The sequence below is a fragment of the Eucyclogobius newberryi genome, unplaced genomic scaffold (genome assembly GCF_026437365.1).
Source record: "Eucyclogobius newberryi isolate DKJ021-1_F unplaced genomic scaffold, fEucNew1.0.hap1 SCAF_7, whole genome shotgun sequence".
Taxonomy (NCBI): domain Eukaryota; kingdom Metazoa; phylum Chordata; class Actinopteri; order Gobiiformes; family Gobiidae; genus Eucyclogobius; species Eucyclogobius newberryi.
In genome coordinates, this window is record NW_027316389.1 from 2,110,443 (window position 1) to 2,129,359 (window position 18,917).

The 18,917-nt window shown below is 47.3% G+C and overlaps 1 protein-coding gene across 1 annotated transcript in view; it reads right to left on the reverse strand.

Moving 5' to 3' along the window:
- Positions 1 to 18,917, reverse strand: part of LOC140349284 (receptor-type tyrosine-protein phosphatase beta-like) — a 140,920-nt gene that overhangs the window by 34,072 nt on the left and 87,931 nt on the right. Inside the window, exons 13-14 of the mRNA XM_072435560.1 lie at positions 2,061 to 2,330; positions 1,480 to 1,743 (exon numbers count right to left, since the gene is read on the reverse strand). Coding sequence (XP_072291661.1) covers positions 1,480 to 1,743; positions 2,061 to 2,330 — 534 coding nt within the window. The remainder of the gene's footprint in view (positions 1 to 1,479; positions 1,744 to 2,060; positions 2,331 to 18,917) is intronic.

The window sequence follows — 18,917 nt, forward strand, 5'->3', positions numbered from 1 at the left end:
ACAAGTGTGAATGTGTGAATGTGGGCCGACAGCTGTGAATGTGGGCCGACTGCTGTGAATGTGGGCCGACAGCTGTGGATGTGGGCCGAACAAGTGTGAATGTGTGAATGTGGGCCAACAGCTGTGAATGTGGGCCGACAGCTGTGAATGTGGGCCGACAGCTGTGGATGTGGGCCAACAAGTGTGAATGTGTGAATGTGGGCCGACAGCTGTGAATGTGGGCCGACAGCTGTGAATGTGGGCCGACAGCTGTGAATGTGTGAATGTGGGCCGACAGCTGTGAATGTGGGCCGACAGCTGTGAATGTGGGCCGACAGCTGTGAATGTGTGAATGTGGGCCGACAGCTGTGAATGTGGGCCAACAGCTGTGAATGTGGGCCGACAGCTGTGAATGTGGGCCGACAGCTGTGGATGTGGGCCAACAAGTGTGAATGTGTGAATGTGGGCCGACAGCTGTGAATGTGGGCCGACAGCTGTGAATGTGGGCCGACAGCTGTGAATGTGTGAATGTGGGCCGACAGCTGTGAATGTGGGCCGACAGCTGTGAATGTGGGCCGACAGCTGTGAATGTGTGAATGTGGGCCGACAGCTGTGAATGTGGGCTGGCAGCTGTGAATGTGGGCCGACAAGTGTTAATGTGGGCCGACAAGTGTGAATGTGTGAATGTGGGCCGACAGCTGTGAATGTGGGCCGACTGCTGTGAATGTGGGCCGACAGCTGTGGATGTGGGCCGAACAAGTGTGAATGTGTGAATGTGGGCCAACAGCTGTGAATGTGGGCCGACAGCTGTGAATGTGGGCCGACAGCTGTGGATGTGGGCCAACAAGTGTGAATGTGTGAATGTGGGCCGACAGCTGTGAATGTGGGCCGACAGCTGTGAATGTGGGCCGACAGCTGTGAATGTGTGAATGTGGGCCGACAGCTGTGAATGTGGGCCGACAGCTGTGAATGTGGGCCGACAGCTGTGAATGTGTGAATGTGGGCCGACAGCTGTTTAGCAAGAATTTCAGAAATGTCCCAAATTTTACATTTGCTGCTGTTTGCGCAAAGTCCGAATTGCATCAAATTTAAATCAGTTGTTAAACGTTAAACCTTTTGCCCTAAACCTACTCCAAGTGAAAGAAATTACTTTGGCGTGACAGCGCCCCCTACAGAGTTAAATTAAACTTTATATGGAGAGTAAAATATTCAGTTTTTTTAAATTTTGAGAAATTTGGCACAAAATTCACACATTTTGCAAAGATTTTTTAAAAAAAATGCCTTTTGAATGGGGACTAAAAAATGTAGTTCTTCCAAAATGTATGAAATTTGGCACAAAATTCAATTTTGTCATCCCGATCAAAAAAGTCAATGAGACCCATGTCATATTTGTTACGCCGTAGCCGTAGCGATGACAGAAACGCCCATGTTATTCCAATGGTGACTCTAAAATGGGGTGAGACTCATCTTCAGGACCTTCAGGACCCAAAGTGTTCTCACCGGTTCGGGCCTGGAGCGCCGTGTGGTTCCTCTGCTCGCCGCTCTGCGTCACCAGCACCAGGCGGTAAACGGCGCCCGGCCTCAGGTCGCTGAAGGTGCAGAGGAAGACGCCGCTGCTCGCGCTGCGTCGCTCCTGCACCGACTCGTCCCATCGATACAAGACCATGTCAAACCCATCGAAGACTCCGTCAGGCTCCGCCCACGAGAAGGAGAGACTGGAGGAGGACGAGGAGCGAAGGGAGAGGTCTGAGGCTGCAGCCGGGCCTGAGGCAGAGGGAGGAGCACATGTGCACCAAGGAAAGCTTTCCATGTCGTTCTCTTTTGTATCTGGTGAAAAACCTTTAGACCTTTTGTCCTCCAGACCTTGAGTCTCAGCTCAGTTCTATTTGGTACAAAACCTTTGGTCATAAAGTTTTAAAAGTTTGAGATTGTGACATGTGTGTTTGGTTTAGTTCTGATCAGCTCCTTCCATGTCGTAAGAACAGATTTGAGCCAGGGATTCTCATACAAACGGTTCTCATACAAACAGTTCTTATATAAACAGTTCTTACATAAAAGGTTCTCATACAAAGGGTTCTTACGTGTGCGTCCCTCTGCACTGGCCGCCGCACTCCGCTCGGCGCCGCTCTGGCTCTGGACCAGAACCCTGTACTTCTTGCCTGGACTCAGTTCCTGGAAGGCGTGGTGCGTCCGAGCGCTCGGTGCAGAGGCGTTCATCAGGGCGTGGCCTCGCTCGTCCTGCAGAGTCACGATGTATCCGTCTGCCACGCCCAGCGCTCGCTCCCAGCTCAGCTCCAGGCACCGCCACGACGCCATGTTGGACACGCGCAGGCCCGAGACGCTGGAGGGAACTGAGCACAGCAAGAACCAGGAACTGAAGGAGCTGAACACCAACCTGAACACCAGCCTGAACACCAGCCTGAACACCAGCCTGAACATGAGCCTGAACACGAACTGAAAATAAGCTTGAACATGAGCCTGAACACAAACTGAACACAAGCTTGAACATGAGCCTGAACATGAGCCTGAACATGAGCCTGAACACGAACTGAACACAAGCCTGAACATGAGCCTGAACATGAACTGAACACAAGCTTGAACATGAGCCTGAACACGAACTGAACACAAGCCTGAACATGAGCCTGAACACGAACTGAACACAAGCCTGAACATGAGCCTGAACATGAGCCTGAACACGAACTGAACACAAGCTTGAACATGAGCCTGAACATGAGCCTGAACATGAGCCTGAACACGAACTGAACACAAGCCTGAACATGAGCCTGAACATGAACTGAACACAAGCTTGAACATGAGCCTGAACACGAACTGAACACAAGCCTGAACATGAGCCTGAACATGAGCCTGAACACAAGCTTGAACATGAGCCTGAACATGAGCCTGAACACGAACTGAACACAAGCTTGAACATGAGCCTGAACACGAACTGAACACAAGCCTGAACATGAGCCTGAACACAAACTGAACACAAGCTTGAACATGAGCCTGAACACGAACTGAACACAAGCCTGAACATGAGCCTGAATACAAACTGAACACAAGCTTGAACATGAGCCTGAACATGAGCCTGAACACGAACTGAACACAAGCCTGAACATGAGCCTGAACATGAGCCTGAACACAAACTGAACACAAGCTTGAACATGAGCCTGAACATGAGCCTGAACACGAACTGAACACAAGCCTGAACATGAGCCTGAACATGAGCCTGAACACGAACTGAACACAAGCCTGAACATGAGCCTGAACACGAACTGAACACAAGCCTGAACATGAGCCTGAACATGAGCCTGAACACAAGCTTGAACATGAGCCTGAACATGAGCCTGAACACGAACTGAACACAAGCTTGAACATGAGCCTGAACACGAACTGAACACAAGCTTGAACATGAGCCTGAACACGAACTGAACACAAGCCTGAACATGAGCCTGAATACAAACTGAACACAAGCTTGAACATGAGCCTGAACACGAACTGAACACAAGCCTGAACATGAGCCTGAATACAAACTGAACACAAGCCTGAACATGAGCCTGAACATGAGCCTGAACACGAACTGACCACAAGCCTGAACATGAGCCTGAACACGAACTGAACACAAGCCTGAACATGAGCCTGAACATGAGCCTGAACACAAGCTTGAACATGAGCCTGAACATGAGCCTGAACACGAACTGAACACAAGCTTGAACATGAGCCTGAACACGAACTGAACACAAGCCTGAACATGAGCCTGAACACAAACTGAACACAAGCTTGAACATGAGCCTGAACACGAACTGAACACAAGCCTGAACATGAGCCTGAATACAAACTGAACACAAGCTTGAACATGAGCCTGAACATGAGCCTGAACACGAACTGAACACAAGCTTGAACATGAGCCTGAACATGAGCCTGAACACGAACTGAACACAAGCTTGAACATGAGCCTGAACATGAGCCTGAACACGAACTGAACACAAGCCTGAACATGAGCCTGAACACAAACTGAACACAAGCCTGAACACAAGCCTGAACATGAGCCTGAACACGAACTGAACACAAGCTTGAACATGAGCCTGAACACAAACTGAACACAAGCTTGAACATGAGCCTGAACATGAGCCTGAACACGAACTGAACACAAGCTTGAACATGAGCCTGAACATGAGCCTGAACACGAACACGAACTGAACACAAGCTTGAACATGAGCCTGAACACGAACTGAACACAAGCCTGAACATGAGCCTGAACATGAGCCTGAACACGAACTGAACACAAGCTTGAACATGAGCCTGAACACAAACTGAACACAAGCCTGAACATGAGCCTGAACACGAACTGAACACAAGCCTGAACATGAGCCTGAACATGAGCCTGAACACGAACTGAACACAAGCTTGTACATGAGCCTGAACACGAACTGAACACAAGCCTGAACATGAGCCTGAACATGAGCCTGAACACAAACTGAACACAAGCCTGAACATGAGCCTGAACATGAGCCTGAACACAAACTGAACACAAGCTTGAACATGAGCCTGAACACGAACTGAACACAAGCTTGAACATGAGCCTGAACATGAGCCTGAACACGCACTGAACACAAGCCTGAACATGAGCCTGAACATGAGCCTGAACACGAACTGAACATAAGCCTGAACATGAGCCTGAACATGAGCCTTAACACGAACTGAACACAAGCCTGAACATGAGCCTGAACATGAGCCTGAACATGAGCCTGAACACAAACTGAACACAAGCTTGAACATGAGCCTGAACACGAACTGAACACAAGCCTGAACATGAGCCTGAACACGAACTGAACACAAGCTTGAACATGAGCCTGAACACAAACTGAACACAAGCCTGAACATGAGCCTGAACACGAACTGAACACAAGCCTGAACATGAGCCTGAACATGAGCCTGAACACGAACTGAACTCAAGCTTGAACATGAGCCTGAACATGAGCCTGAACACAAACTGAACACAAGCTTGAACATGAGCCTGAACATGAGCCTGAACACGAACTGAACACAAGCTTGAACATGAGCCTGACCACGAACTGAACACAAGCCTGAACATGAGCCTGAACACGAACTGAACACAAGCCTGAACATGAGCCTGAACATGAGCCTGAACACAAACTGAACACAAGCCTGAACACGAACTGAACAAAAGCCTGAACATGAGCCTGAACATGAGCCTGAACACAAACTGAACACAAGCTTGAACATGAGCCTGAACACGAACTGAACACAAGCCTGAACATGAGCCTGAACACGAACTGAACACAAGCCTGAACACAAGCTTGAACATGAGCCTGACCACGAACTGAACACAAGCCTGAACATGAGCCTGAACACGAACTGAACACAAGCCTGAACATGAGCCTGAACATGAGCCTGAACACAAACTGAACACAAGCCTGAACATGAGCCTGAACACGAACTGAACACAAGCCTGAACATGAGCCTGAACATGAGCCTGAACACAAACTGAACACAAGCTTGAACATGAGCCTGAACACGAACTGAACACAAGCCTGAACATGAGCCTGAACACGAACTGAACACAAGCCTGAACATGAGCCTGAACACGAACTGAACACAAGCTTGAACATGAGCCTGAACACGAACTGAACACAAGCTTGAACATGAGCCTGAACATGAGCCTGAACATGAGCCTGAACACAAGCTTGAACATGAGCCTGAACACAAACTGAACACAAGCTTGAACATGAGCCTGAACATGAGCCTGAACACGAACTGAACACAAGCTTGAACATGAGCCTGAACACAAACTGAACACAAGCTTGAACATGAGCCTGAACATGAGCCTGAACACGAACTGAACACAGGCCTGAACATGAGCCTGAACATGAGCCTGAACATGAGCCTGAACACAAACTGAACACAAGCTTGAACATGAGCCTGAATATGAGCCTGAACACGAACTGAACACAAGCTTGAACATGAGCCTGAACATGAGCCTGAACACTAACTGAACACAAGCTTGAACATGAGCCTGAACATGAGCCTGAACACGAACTGAACACAAGCTTGAACATGAGCCTGAACACGAACTGAACACAAGCCTGAACATGAGCCTGAACATGAGCCTGAACACAAACTGAACAATAGCTTGAACATGAGCCTGAACATGAGCCTGAACACGAACTGAACACAAGCCTGAACATGAGCCTGAACATGAGCCTGAACACAAACTGAACACAAGTTTGAACATGAGCCTGAACACGAACTGAACACAAGCCTGAACATGAGCCTGAACACAAACTGAACACAAGCTTGAACATGAGCCTGAACATGAGCCTGAACACAAACTGAACACAAGCTTGAACATGAGCCTGAACACGAACTGAACACAAGCCTGAACATGAGCCTGAACACGAACTGAACACAAGCCTGAACATGAGCCTGAACACGAACTGAACACAAGCTTGAACATGAGCCTGAACATGAGCTTGAACACGAACTGAACACAAGCTTGAACATGAGCCTGAACACGAACTGAACACAAGCCTGAACATGAGCCTGAACATGAGCCTGAACACAAACTGAACACAAGCCTGAACATGAGCCTGAACATGAGCCTGAACACGAACTGAACACAAGCTTGAACATGAGCCTGAACATGAGCCTGAACACGCACTGAACACAAGCCTGAACATGAGCCTGAACATGAGCCTGAACACGAACTGAACACAAGCCTGAACATGAGCCTGAACACAAACTGAACACAAGCTTGAACATGAGCCTGAACACGAACTGAACACAAGCCTGAACATGAGCCTGAACACGAACTGAACACAAGCTTGAACATGAGCCTGAACACGAACTGAACACAAGCCTGAACATGAGCCTGAACATGAACTGAACACAAGCTTGAACATGAGCCTGAACATGAGCCTGAACACAAACTGAACACAAGCCTGAACATGAGCCTGAACATGAGCCTGAACACGAACTGAACTCAAGCTTGAACATGAGCCTGAACATGAGCCTGAACACAAACTGAACACAAGCTTGAACATGAGCCTGAACATGAGCCTGAACACGAACTGAACACAAGCTTGAACATGAGCCTGACCACGAACTGAACACAAGCCTGAACATGAGCCTGAACACGAACTGAACACAAGCCTGAACATGAGCCTGAACATGAGCCTGAACACAAACTGAACACAAGCCTGAACATGAGCCTGAACATGAGCCTGAACACGAACTGAACACAAGCTTGAACATGAGCCTGAACACGAACTGAACACAAGCCTGAACATGAGCCTGAACACGAACTGAACACAAGCCTGAACATGAGCCTGAACACGAACTGAACACAAGCTTGAACATGAGCCTGAACACGAACTGAACACAAGCTTGAACATGAGCCTGAACATGAGCCTGAACACAAACTGAACACAAGCCTGAACATGAGCCTGAACACAAACTGAACACAAGCTTGAACATGAGCCTGAACATGAGCCTGAACACAAACTGAACACAAGCTTGAACATGAGCCTGAACACAAACTGAACACAAGCTTGAACATGAGCCTGAACATGAGCCTGAACACGAACTGAACACAGGCCTGAACATGAGCCTGAACATGAGCCTGAACACAAACTGAACACAAGCTTGAACATGAGCCTGAACACGAACTGAACACAAGCCTGAACATGAGCCTGAATACAAACTGAACACAAGCTTGAACATGAGCCTGAACACGAACTGAACACAAGCCTGAACATGAGCCTGAATACAAACTGAACACAAGCTTGAACATGAGCCTGAACATGAGCCTGAACACGAACTGAACACAAGCCTGAACATGAGCCTGAACACGAACTGAACACAAGCCTGAACATGAGCCTGAACATGAGCCTGAACACAAGCTTGAACATGAGCCTGAACATGAGCCTGAACACGAACTGAACACAAGCTTGAACATGAGCCTGAACACGAACTGAACACAAGCCTGAACATGAGCCTGAACACAAACTGAACACAAGCTTGAACATGAGCCTGAACACGAACTGAACACAAGCCTGAACATGAGCCTGAATACAAACTGAACACAAGCTTGAACATGAGCCTGAACATGAGCCTGAACACGAACTGAACACAAGCTTGAACATGAGCCTGAACATGAGCCTGAACACGAACTGAACACAAGCTTGAACATGAGCCTGAACATGAGCCTGAACACGAACTGAACACAAGCCTGAACATGAGCCTGAACACAAACTGAACACAAGGTTGAACATGAGCCTGAACATGAGCCTGAACAAGAACTGAACACAAGCTTGAACATGAGCCTGAACACGAACTGAACACAAGCCTGAACACAAGCCTGAACATGAGCCTGAACACGAACTGAACACAAGCTTGAACATGAGCCTGAACACAAACTGAACACAAGCTTGAACATGAGCCTGAACATGAGCCTGAACACGAACTGAACACAAGCTTGAACATGAGCCTGAACATGAGCCTGAACACGAACTGAACACAAGCTTGAACATGAGCCTGAACACGAACTGAACACAAGCCTGAACATGAGCCTGAACATGAGCCTGAACACGAACTGAACACAAGCTTGAACATGAGCCTGAACACAAACTGAACACAAGCCTGAACATGAGCCTGAACACGAACTGAACACAAGCCTGAACATGAGCCTGAACATGAGCCTGAACACGAACTGAACACAAGCTTGTACATGAGCCTGAACACGAACTGAACACAAGCCTGAACATGAGCCTGAACATGAGCCTGAACACAAACTGAACACAAGCCTGAACATGAGCCTGAACATGAGCCTGAACACAAACTGAACACAAGCTTGAACATGAGCTTGAACATGAGCCTGAACACGAACTGAACACAAGCTTGAACATGAGCCTGAACATGAGCCTGAACACGCACTGAACACAAGCCTGAACATGAGCCTGAACATGAGCCTGAACACGAACTGAACACAAGCCTGAACATGAGCCTGAACATGAGCCTTAACACGAACTGAACACAAGCCTGAACATGAGCCTGAACATGAGCCTGAACATGAGCCTGAACACAAACTGAACACAAGCCTGAACATGAGCCTGAACACGAACTGAACACAAGCTTGAACATGAGCCTGAACACAAACTGAACACAAGCCTGAACATGAGCCTGAACACGAACTGAACACAAGCTTGAACATGAGCCTGAACATGAGCCTGAACACGAACTGAACACAAGCCTGAACATGAGCCTGAACATGAGCCTGAACACGAACTGAACTCAAGCTTGAACATGAGCCTGAACATGAGCCTGAACACAAACTGAACACAAGCTTGAACATGAGCCTGAACATGAGCCTGAACACGAACTGAACACAAGCTTGAACATGAGCCTGACCACGAACTGAACACAAGCCTGAACATGAGCCTGAACACGAACTGAACACAAGCCTGAACACGAGCCTGAACATGAGCCTGAACACAAACTGAACACAAGCCTGAACATGAGCCTGAACACGAACTGAACAAAAGCCTGAACATGAGCCTGAACATGAGCCTGAACACAAACTGAACACAAGCTTGAACATGAGCCTGAACACGAACTGAACACAAGCCTGAACATGAGCCTGAACACGAACTGAACACAAGCCTGAACACAAGCTTGAACATGAGCCTGACCACGAACTGAACACAAGCCTGAACATGAGCCTGAACACGAACTGAACACAAGCCTGAACATGAGCCTGAACATGAGCCTGAACACAAACTGAACACAAGCCTGAACATGAGCCTGAACACGAACTGAACACAAGCCTGAACATGAGCCTGAACATGAGCCTGAACACAAACTGAACACAAGCTTGAACATGAGCCTGAACACGAACTGAACACAAGCCTGAACATGAGCCTGAACACGAACTGAACACAAGCCTGAACATGAGCCTGAACACGAACTGAACACAAGCTTGAACATGAGCCTGAACACGAACTGAACACAAGCCTGAACATGAGCCTGAATACAAACTGAACACAAGCTTGAACATGAGCCTGAACACAAACTGAACACAAGCTTGAACATGAGCCTGAACATGAGCCTGAACATGAGCCTGAACACAAGCTTGAACATGAGCCTGAATACAAACTGAACACAAGCTTGAACATGAGCCTGAACATGAGCCTGAACACGAACTGAACACAAGCTTGAACATGAGCCTGAACACAAACTGAACACAAGCTTGAACATGAGCCTGAACATGAGCCTGAACACGAACTGAACACAGGCCTGAACATGAGCCTGAACATGAGCCTGAACATGAGCCTGAACACAAACTGAACACAAGCTTGAACATGAGCCTGAATATGAGCCTGAACACGAACTGAACACAAGCTTGAACATGAGCCTGAACATGAGCCTGAACACTAACTGAACACAAGCTTGAACATGAGCCTGAACATGAGCCTGAACACGAACTGAACACAAGCTTGAACATGAGCCTGAACACGAACTGAACACAAGCCTGAACATGAGCCTGAACATGAGCCTGAACACAAACTGAACAATAGCTTGAACATGAGCCTGAACACGAACTGAACACAAGCCTGAACATGAGCCTGAACATGAGCCTGAACACAAACTGAACACAAGTTTGAACATGAGCCTGAACACGAACTGAACACAAGCCTGAACATGAGCCTGAACACAAACTGAACACAAGCTTGAACATGAGCCTGAACACAAACTGAACACAAGCTTGAACATGAGCCTGAACACGAACTGAACACAAGCCTGAACATGAGCCTGAACACGAACTGAACACAAGCCTGAACATGAGCCTGAACACGAACTGAACACAAGCTTGAACATGAGCCTGAACATGAGCTTGAACACGAACTGAACACAAGCTTGAACATGAGCCTGAACACGAACTGAACACAAGCCTGAACATGAGCCTGAACATGAGCCTGAACACAAACTGAACACAAGCCTGAACATGAGCCTGAACATGAGCCTGAACACAAACTGAACACAAGCTTGAACATGAGCCTGAACATGAGCCTGAACACGAACTGAACACAAGCTTGAACATGAGCCTGAACATGAGCCTGAACACGCACTGAACACAAGCCTGAACATGAGCCTGAACATGAGCCTGAACACGAACTGAACACAAGCCTGAACATGAGCCTGAACACAAACTGAACACAAGCTTGAACATGAGCCTGAACACGAACTGAACACAAGCCTGAACATGAGCCTGAACACGAACTGAACACAAGCTTGAACATGAGCCTGAACACGAACTGAACACAAGCCTGAACATGAGCCTGAACATGAACTGAACACAAGCTTGAACATGAGCCTGAACATGAGCCTGAACACGAACTGAACACAAGCCTGAACATGAGCCTGAACATGAGCCTGAACACGAACTGAACTCAAGCTTGAACATGAGCCTGAACATGAGCCTGAACACAAACTGAACACAAGCTTGAACATGAGCCTGAACATGAGCCTGAACACGAACTGAACACAAGCTTGAACATGAGCCTGACCACGAACTGAACACAAGCCTGAACATGAGCCTGAACACGAACTGAACACAAGCCTGAACATGAGCCTGAACATGAGCCTGAACACAAACTGAACACAAGCCTGAACATGAGCCTGAACATGAGCCTGAACACGAACTGAACACAAGCCTGAACATGAGCCTGAACATGAGCCTGAACACAAACTGAACACAAGCTTGAACATGAGCCTGAACACGAACTGAACACAAGCCTGAACATGAGCCTGAACACGAACTGAACACAAGCCTGAACATGAGCCTGAACACGAACTGAACACAAGCTTGAACATGAGCCTGAACACGAACTGAACACAAGCTTGAACATGAGCCTGAACATGAGCCTGAACACAAACTGAACACAAGCTTGAACATGAGCCTGAACATGAGCCTGAACACAAACTGAACACAAGCTTGAACATGAGCCTGAACACAAACTGAACACAAGCTTGAACATGAGCCTGAACATGAGCCTGAACACGAACTGAACACAGGCCTGAACATGAGCCTGAACATGAGCCTGAACACAAACTGAACACAAGCTTGAACATGAGCCTGAACATGAGCCTGAACACTAACTGAACACAAGCTTGAACATGAGCCTGAACATGAGCCTGAACACGAACTGAACACAAGCTTGAACATGAGCCTGAACACGAACTGAACACAAGCCTGAACATGAGCCTGAACATGAGCCTGAACACGAACTGAACACAAGCCTGAACATGAGCCTGAACATGAGCCTGAACACAAACTGAACACAAGTTTGAACATGAGCCTGAACACGAACTGAACACAAGCCTGAACATGAGCCTGAACACAAACTGAACACAAGCTTGAACATGAGCCTGAACATGAGCCTGAATACGAACTGAACACAAGCTTGAACATGAGCCTGAACACGAACTGAACACAAGCCTGAACATGAGCCTGAACACGAACTGAACACAAGCCTGAACATGAGCCTGAACACGAACTGAACACAAGCTTGAACATGAGCCTGAACATGAGCTTGAACATGAGCCTGAACACGAGCCTGAACACGAACTGAACACAAGCTTGAACATGAGCCTGAACATGAGCCTGAACACGAACTGAACACAAGCCTAAACATGAGCCTGAACATGAGCCTGAACACAAACTGAACACAAGATTGAACATGAGCCTGAACATGAGCCTGAACACGAACTGAACACAAGCTTGAACATGAGCCTGAACACAAACTGAACACAAGCTTGAACATGAGCCTGAACACGAACTGAACACAAGCCTGAACATGAGCCTGAACACAAACTGAACACAAGCTTGAACATGAGCCTGAACACGAACTGAACACAAGCCTGAACATGAGCCTGAACATGAGCCTGAACACGAACTGAACACAAGCTTGAACATGAGCCTGAACATGAGCCTGAACACGAACTGAACACAAGCCTGAATATGAGCCTGAACATGAGCCTGAACACAAACTGAACACAAGCTTGAAGATGAGCCTGAACATGAGCCTGAACACAAACTGAACACAAGCTTGAACGTGAGCCTGAACATGAGCCTGAACATGAGCCTGAACACAAACTGAACACAAGCTTGAACATGAGCCTGAACATGAGCCTGAACACGAACTGAACACAAGCCTGAAAATGAGCCTGAACATGAGCCTGAACACGAACTGAACACAAGCCTGAACATGAGCCTGAACACGAACTGAACACAAGCCTGAACATGAGCCTGAACATGAGCCTGAACACGAACTGAACACAAGCTTGAACATGAGCCTGAACATGAGCCTGAACACGAACTGAACACAAGCCTGAATATGAGCCTGAACATGAGCCTGAACACAAACTGAACACAAGCTTGAACATGAGCCTGAACATGAGCCTGAACACAAACTGAACACAAGCTTGAACGTGAGCCTGAACATGAGCCTGAACATGAGCCTGAACACAAACTGAACACAAGCTTGAACATGAGCCTGAACATGAGCCTGAACACGAACTGAACACAAGCCTGAACATGAGCCTGAACATGAGCCTGAACACAAACTGAACACAAGCCTGAACATGAGCCTGAACATGAGCCTGAACACAAACTGAACACAAGCTTGAACATGAGCCTTAACATGAGCCTGAACACGAACTGAACACAAGCTTGAACATGAGCCTGAACATGAGCCTGAACACGCACTGAACACAAGCCTGAACATGAGCCTGAACATGAGCCTGAACACGAACTGAACACAAGCCTGAACATGAGCCTGAACATGAGCCTTAACACGAACTGAACACAAGCCTGAACATGAGCCTGAACATGAGCCTGAACACAAACTGAACACAAGCTTGAACATGAGCCTGAACACGAACTGAACACAAGCCTGAACATGAGCCTGAACACGAACTGAACACAAGCTTGAACATGAGCCTGAACACAAACTGAACACAAGCCTGAACATGAGCCTGAACACGAACTGAACACAAGCTTGAACATGAGCCTGAACATGAGCCTGAACACGAACTGAACACAAGCCTGAACATGAGCCTGAACATGAGCCTGAACACGAACTGAACTCAAGCTTGAACATGAGCCTGAACATGAGCCTGAACACAAACTGAACACAAGCTTGAACATGAGCCTGAACATGAGCCTGAACATGAGCCTGAACACGAACTGAACACAAGCTTGAACATGAGCCTGACCACGAACTGAACACAAGCCTGAACATGAGCCTGAACACGAACTGAACACAAGCCTGAACATGAGCCTGAACACAAACTGAACACAAGCCTGAACATGAGCCTGAACACGAACTGAACAAAAGCCTGAACATGAGCCTGAACATGAGCCTGAACACAAACTGAACACAAGCTTGAACATGAGCCTGAACACGAACTGAACACAAGCCTGAACATGAGCCTGAACACGAACTGAACACAAGCCTGAACACAAGCCTGAACATGAGCCTGAACACGAACTGAACACAAGCCTGAACACAAGCCTGAACATGAGCCTGAACATGAGCCTGAACACAAACTGAACACAAGCCTGAACATGAGCCTGAACACGAACTGAACACAAGCCTGAACATGAGCCTGAACATGAGCCTGAACACAAACTGAACACAAGCTTGAACATGAGCCTGAACACGAACTGAACACAAGCCTGAACATGAGCCTGAACACGAACTGAACACAAGCCTGAACATGAGCCTGAACACGAACTGAACACAAGCTTGAACATGAGCCTGAACACGAACTGAACACAAGCTTGAACATGAGCCTGAACATGAGCCTGAACACAAACTGAACACAAGCTTGAACATGAGCCTAAACATGAGCCTGAACACAAGCTTGAACATGAGCCTGAACACAAACTGAACACAAGCTTGAACATGAGCCTGAACACGAACTGAACACAAGCCTGAACATGAGCCTGAATACGAACTGAACACAAGCTTGAACATGAGCCTGAACACAAACTGAACACAAGCTTGAACATGAGCCTGAACATGAGCCTGAACACGAACTGAACACAGGCCTGAACATGAGCCTGAACATGAGCCTGAACATGAGCCTGAACATGAGCCTGAACACAAACTGAACACAAGCTTGAACATGAGCCTGAATATGAGCCTGAACACGAACTGAACACAAGCTTGAACATGAGCCTGAACATGAGCCTGAACACTAACTGAACACAAGCTTGAACATGAGCCTGAACATGAGCCTGAACACGAACTGAACACAAGCTTGAACATGAGCCTGAACACGAACTGAACACAAGCCTGAACATGAGCCTGAACATGAGCCTGAACACAAACTGAACACAAGCTTGAACATGAGCCTGAACATGAGCCTGAACACGAACTGAACACAAGCCTGAACATGAGCCTGAACATGAGCCTGAACACAAACTGAACACAAGTTTGAACATGAGCCTGAACACGAACTGAACACAAGCCTGAACATGAGCCTGAACACAAACTGAACACAAGCTTGAACATGAGCCTGAACATGAGCCTGAACACAAACTGAACACAAGCTTGAACATGAGCCTGAACACGAACTGAACACAAGCCTGAACATGAGCCTGAACACGAACTGAACACAAGCCTGAACATGAGCCTGAACACGAACTGAACACAAGCTTGAACATGAGCCTGAACATGAGCTTGAACACGAACTGAACACAAACTTGAACATGAGCCTGAACACGAACTGAACACAAGCCTGAACATGAGCCTGAACATGAGCCTGAACACAAACTGAACACAAGCTTGAACATGAGCCTGAACATGAGCCTGAACACAAACTGAACACAAGCTTGAACATGAGCCTGAACATGAGCCTGAACACGAACTGAACACAAGCTTGAACATGAGCCTGAACATGAGCCTGAACACGCACTGAACACAAGCCTGAACATGAGCCTGAACATGAGCCTGAACACGAACTGAACACAAGCCTGAACATGAGCCTGAACACAAACTGAACACAAGCTTGAACATGAGCCTGAACACGAACTGAACACAAGCCTGAACATGAGCCTGAACACGAACTGAACACAAGCTTGAACATGAGCCTGAACACGAACTGAACACAAGCCTGAACATGAGCCTGAACATGAACATGAGCCTGAACATGAGCCTGAACACGAACTGAACACAAGCCTGAACATGAGCCTGAACATGAGCCTGAACACGAACTGAACTCAAGCTTGAACATGAGCCTGAACATGAGCCTGAACACAAACTGAACACAAGCTTGAACATGAGCCTGAACACGAACTGAACACAAGCTTGAACATGAGCCTGACCACGAACTGAACACAAGCCTGAACATGAGCCTGAACACGAACTGAACACAAGCCTGAACATGAGCCTGAACATGAGCCTGAACACAAACTGAACACAAGCCTGAACATGAGCCTGAACACGAACTGAACACAAGCCTGAACATGAGCCTGAACATGAGCCTGAACACAAACTGAACACAAGCTTGAACATGAGCCTGAACACGAACTGAACACAAGCCTGAACATGAGCCTGAACACGAACTGAACACAAGCCTGAACATGAGCCTGAACACGAACTGAACACAAGCTTGAACATGAGCCTGAACACGAACTGAACACAAGCTTGAACATGAGCCTGAACATGAGCCTGAACACAAACTGAACACAAGCCTGAACATGAGCCTGAACACAAACTGAACACAAGCTTGAACATGAGCCTGAACATGAGCCTGAACACAAACTGAACACAAGCTTGAACATGAGCCTGAACACAAACTGAACACAAGCTTGAACATGAGCCTGAACATGAGCCTGAACACGAACTGAACACAGGCCTGAACATGAGCCTGAACACAAACTGAACACAAGCTTGAACATGAGCCTGAACATGAGCCTGAACACTAACTGAACACAAGCTTGAACATGAGCCTGAACATGAGCCTGAACATGAGCCTGAACACGAACTGAACACAAGCTTGAACATGAGCCTGAACACGAACTGAACACAAGCCTGAACATGAGCCTGAACATGAGCCTGAACACAAACTGAACACAAGTTTGAACATGAGCCTGAACACGAACTGAACACAAGCCTGAACATGAGCCTGAACACAAACTGAACACAGGCTTGAACATGAGCCTGAACATGAGCCTGAATACGAACTGAACACAAGCTTGAACATGAGCCTGAACACGAACTGAACACAAGCCTGAACATGAGCCTGAACACGAACTGAACACAAGCCTGAACATGAGCCTGAACACGAACTGAACACAAGCTTGAACATGAGCCTGAACATGAGCTTGAACACGAGCCTGAACATGAGCTTGAACATGAGCCTGAACACGAGCCTGAACACGAAATGAACACAAGCTTGAACATGAGCCTGAACACGAACTGAACACAAGCCTAAACATGAGCCTGAACATGAGCCTTAACACAAACTGAACACAAGATTGAACATGAGCCTGAACATGAGCCTGAACACGAACTGAACACAAGCTTGAACATGAGCCTGAACGTGAGCCTGAACACAAACTGAACACAAGCTTGAACATGAGCCTGAACACGAACTGAACACAAGCCTGAACATGAGCCTGAACACAAACTGAACACAAGCTTGAACATGAGCCTGAACACGAACTGAACACAAGCCTGAACATGAGCCTGAACACGAACTGAACACAAGCTTGAACATGAGCCTGAACATGAGCCTGAACACGAACTGAACACAAGCCTGAATATGAGCCTGAACATGAGCCTGAACACAAACTGAACACAAGCTTGAACATGAGCCTGAACATGAGCCTGAACACAAGCTTGAACGTGAGCCTGAACATGAGCCTGAACATGAGCCTGAACACAAACTGAACACAAGCTTGAACATGAGCCTGAACATGAGCCTGAACACGAACTGAACACAAGCCTGAACATGAGCCTGAACATGAGCCTGAACACGAACTGAACACAAGCCTGAACATGAGCCTGAACATGAGCCTGAACACGAACTGAACACAAGCCTGAACATGAGCCTGAACACGAACTGAACACAAGCCTGAACATGAGCCTGAACATGAGCCTGAACACGAACTGAACACAAGCTTGAACATGAGCCTGAACATGAGCCTGAACACGAACTGAACACAAGCCTGAATATGAGCCTGAACATGAGCCTGAACACAAACTGAACACAAGCTTGAACATGAGCCTGAACATAAACTGAACACAAGCTTGAACGTGAGCCTGAACATGAGCCTGAACACGAACTGAACACAAGCCTGAACATGAGCCTGAACATGAGCCTGAACACGAACTGAACACAAGCCTGAACATGAGCCTGAACACGAACTGAACACAAGCCTGAACATGAGCCTGAACACGAACTGAACACAAGCCTGAACATGAGCCTGAACATGAGCCTGAACACGAACTGAACACAAGCTTGAACATGAGCCTGAACACGAACTGAACACAAGCCTGAACATGAGCCTGAACATGAGCCTGAACACGAACTGAACACAAGCTTGAACATGAGCCTGAACACGAACTGAACACAAGCCTGAACATGAGCCTGAACACAAACTGAACACAAGCTTGAACATGAGCCTGAACACAAACTGAACACAAGCTTGAACATGAGCCTGAACATGAGCCTGAACACGAACTGAACACAAGCTTGAACATGAGCCTGAACATGAGCCTGAACACGAACTGAACACAAGCTTGAACATGAGCCTGAACATGAGCCTGAACACGAACTGAACACAAGCCTGAACATGAGCCTGAACACAAACTGAACACAAGCTTGAACATGAGCCTGAACATGAG